Source organism: Tupaia chinensis, unplaced genomic scaffold, assembly GCF_000334495.1.
Source record: "Tupaia chinensis unplaced genomic scaffold, TupChi_1.0 Scaffold000695_1, whole genome shotgun sequence".
In the NCBI taxonomy this organism is placed as follows: domain Eukaryota; kingdom Metazoa; phylum Chordata; class Mammalia; order Scandentia; family Tupaiidae; genus Tupaia; species Tupaia belangeri.
The window spans coordinates 2,275,950-2,279,725 of NW_006160218.1; the positions used below are offsets into that span (position 1 = coordinate 2,275,950).

At 49.5% G+C, this 3,776-nt stretch overlaps 1 protein-coding gene across 1 annotated transcript in view; it reads left to right on the forward strand.

The window, feature by feature from the left end:
• The window catches only part of SLIT2 (slit guidance ligand 2), a gene marked incomplete at its 5' end in the record, with an annotated part of 289,592 nt that overhangs the window by 197,838 nt on the left and 87,978 nt on the right, over nt 1–3,776 (forward strand). Inside the window, 3 exon segments of the mRNA XM_006160628.3 lie at nt 577–740; nt 1,765–1,776; nt 2,708–2,846. Of these exon segments, the coding sequence (XP_006160690.2) occupies nt 577–740; nt 1,765–1,776; nt 2,708–2,846 (315 nt within the window).

A 3,776-nucleotide genomic window follows, 5' to 3' on the forward strand; every position in this document is an offset into this window, starting at 1 on the left:
CCGCGCGGCTTCCGCCGGGCGCCCCGCGCTCCCTGCACCTTTTGAATGAACGTAGAAAAGAGATTTTTTTAGATCATGTTCAAGTTTCTGTATGTTTGCTTAGCTCTGAGTAATTGAAGAGAGACTTGATGCTGTGCTTGTAAACTAATTTAGTTTTTAGAAAAACAATTACATTAGAACTTGCTAAGCTTTGTCTTTTTCTGTGTTAAGAGATAAATGTATTTTGGGACCAGCAGATGACGTAATGGTTACACTGTTGGACTCCCACGTAGTCAACTGTGGTTCGAGCCTTGGACCTAGCAGCTTAAAACTCATGCCGGGCACGTGTGTGTGCGTGCCCAACATCCTGGGAGGAGAATGGAGGAGAAGGGACTGTGGCGTGGCCATCCTCCCAGGAGATGATTTCTTACTTTCTGTCTCTCTGTTTCTCTGATGAGCACACACTCCCTACAGCAAAAATATCTCTACAGAGAGAGAGAGAGAGAAATGTATTTTATTGTTATTATCGACGCGTCTTTCAAGTTTGGAATAACAATGTTCCGTCTTCTCACTTTGCACGCCTCTCCGCCCACGCAGTCGGCTTCATTCCAACAACCTGCTCTGTGACTGCCACCTGGCCTGGCTCTCCGACTGGCTTCGCCAACGGCCTCGTGTCGGGCTGTACACGCAGTGCATGGGCCCGGCCCACCTGCGGGGCCACAACGTCGCCGAGGTCCAGAAGCGAGAATTTGTCTGCAGTGGTAAGGGGACAGGGCGGCGTGGCAGGGCCCATGATGTTGCTGCCACGCAGCGGGTGTGAGGGTGTGAGGGGTGCGGTCCCCGGGCCTCGGTGCTACGCGAACACGGGCACTTGCTCATCAGGCCCCGAGGACCCCTGCTCTGGTGACAGTTACACGGGGACATGGTGGGTGACAACGGAGTTCCAGTGCCCACGTTGTGTCCAGGGCTTTTTTCCCCTTTCCCGCGAGGGGAGCTATGACGAGTTCCTGGCCGACAGCTAGTCTCTGTCTGTGTATACGCTGACGGTGGAAAACCGGTCAGCTGATGCTGACCCTCGCCGTGACGTCCAGGGGCTGATCTAACTGTCGTTGCAACGTGGTGACAGGTTTGCACGGGTACCTGTGTCCTAACTGTTCAGTGCTACCAAATTAAATAAACCCCATTTCGGTAACACCAATCTGGAAACAATTGAGATGCGGGCTATAAAATCTCAGTAGCTGATGTGTGCTGAGTGTTCAGATGCGTGAGCACCGGCCACAGCAGGCCCCGTGTACTGACCTCCACCCCAACAGTTACGTGCGAAGTGCAGTGCCACCTCTATATCGAAGACTGGGAAGCAGAACAGCCTGTCCAGGTCTCAGAGAGAGTCCAAGGGTGGCGACCTGGGCAGCCCGACTCCCACCACAGGAGCTATCTGTAGACATAATAGTACTGCCCTTTAAATACGGAGCTGGTTCTGCCTCAGAAGTGTCTGTTCAAAAGACAATAAAACAAAAACTTGAGATGTGTGATACACCACCCTCACCCATTTTTTGAAAGGCAGAGTGGGGAGACTTCGCTAGTACTTGAGTCTACCTCAGTATCTTCCAGACCTTTGTATGTGTTTTCCACACTGTTTTATGACCCGAAAAGAAATTCTCTTATAACATCATGCAATGTTCTCAGTCGGTCTGATTGCTTTTTAAAAAGTTAATTAATGGAATGACTAACAACTCATGACTAACCACTTTTTTCTCTCTTTACTTTTCCCTTCCTGTTTTCTAGATGAGGAAGAAGGCAAGTTCACGTTTCTTTTTCAGACTAAGAGTGTTATAAAGTATCATTTGAGGGCTTGTCTAGAGGGCCTGGGGTACCCGCCAGCCAACTGCATCCTCTCCCTGGAGGTCTGTGGTCAGGGTCCTTCCCCCGCAGGCCACAGGTCGGAGAGGGCATTCCTTGATTTGACCTGGCGTGCACCTCTGCAGATGCTCCAGTGGGGCCTTCCTGCTAGCATCACGTCATTCATCCCTTGACAGTACAACCTGTTTCAGAGTAGCTTTGCTTCTGAGTCCGGACAGGTGAAAAGACAGCTGCAGGTCACTGCTGATGCTAAGGCTTTCAGTCTTGCAAAGCCAGACACAGACCCATAGCGAGAACCATTCCAGACTGTCGGACACACGGTATTAGAGCTGCAAAGAAAGCAGCCACTTCGCACCTAGGTAGACACCACGCTCGGCACGGTCTAAACGTTATCGCATGTACGAGCTCATCATTATGTAAGAAGCAGTTATGTCCACGAAGGTGGAAATCTTACTATCCTCTTGTCCTGTTTGAGACCGAGTAAATTAAGCCACAGGAATTTGGGAAAGACCGAGCTATGGAGAAGCTATTAGAAATGGATATAGATAAATCTGAAAGTGCTGCCTCCTTTTTTTTTTGGATCTTAAAATAGTTTTGAGTAGAATTCTGGCTTCATGTCCCCCCCCCTTTTTTTTTCAAATTTTAGAAATGACTCTTTTTATGACCAAGTTTTAAAATCTCTCTTGCTTCTTGTCAATATTGACCCCCAAATATAAATGCATGCTCTTAGAACTGTAGGACCAGTTTGCGATCAGGCATTTAAACACACCGATCGCTGCCAGGTGCTCGGTTAATTGACCTAAGCGCATGTCACAGTGGTGACATCCGAGGCAACGCTGACTTGCTGTCCGTGTGTCGCCTGTCCTAGGTCACCAGTCCTTCATGGCCCCGTCCTGCAGTGTGCTTCACTGCCCTGCCGCTTGTTCCTGCAGCAACAACATCGTGGACTGCCGCGGGAAAGGCCTCACGGAGATCCCCACCAACCTGCCGGAGACCATCACCGAAATGTACGTGCCCCGAGGCTCCTTCCTCTCCTCCGCCCGACCTGGGGGGTTTCCTGGAGATTCGGGCTTATCGCAGGCCTGGGCGATGCGTTACTTTGAAGGAATGTTCCCTGAAGAAGTGTATTGACCTTTGCTCTCTTTAATACCTAGATGAAGTGGCTAGGATTTTTTTTCTACTTTCTTTTTTTTTTTTTTTTTTTTTGCACAGGTAGAATGAAAAGGAATAAAAAACATCTCCTCTTCCCTGGAGATGTTAGGCTGTTCAGGAAGAATGTGTTTGTGTGTGGGTGGACCGTTTGGGTCTGCAGACAGCTGTGGTCCATTTCCGTCTGAGGGCAGAGGCGATACAAAGAGGGCCCAAGCCAGGGCTGGTGGCCATGGAGATGAGGGGTCAGGTGGCCCCCTGCGTCTTGGCGAGCTTACGGCGTAAAGGGTGCTGTGCCCACTGGGTGCATTGACAGTGCCACGCAGAGCGTGAGAGGGGAGATGCTACAGAGCCCTGGGGAGGCAGTTTTACCCAGTGAGCATCTTAGCCTGTGTGAGCCACGGACGGCCTCCATGAGACCAAAATTCTCGTGGCCGAGTTGGGTTCTGCCTTTTGTACAGAACTGCCGAGCGCATCTCTAGGTTCTTGGCGATGGAAGGCCTGTGGGTCCAGCTGGGTCACGTGAGACATGGGATGGAGGAGCAGCTTGGGAGCAGGCACTAGGGAAAACGTTTCCTCCTTACCCATTCAGAACGCGCCTTCTCATCACCCATCCCATCTGACTGCTTTATAGTCCAGTTCCCAGTTTTAACTAAATCAGAGATTTTGGATTTTTTTAATGATAAAATAAAATAATAATAATAATGATAAAAGTAAAATAAAATAATAAAAATAAACCCAATTTCTTGTGCTAGACCTACATCATAGGACAAAAGAATTGCTAGTTT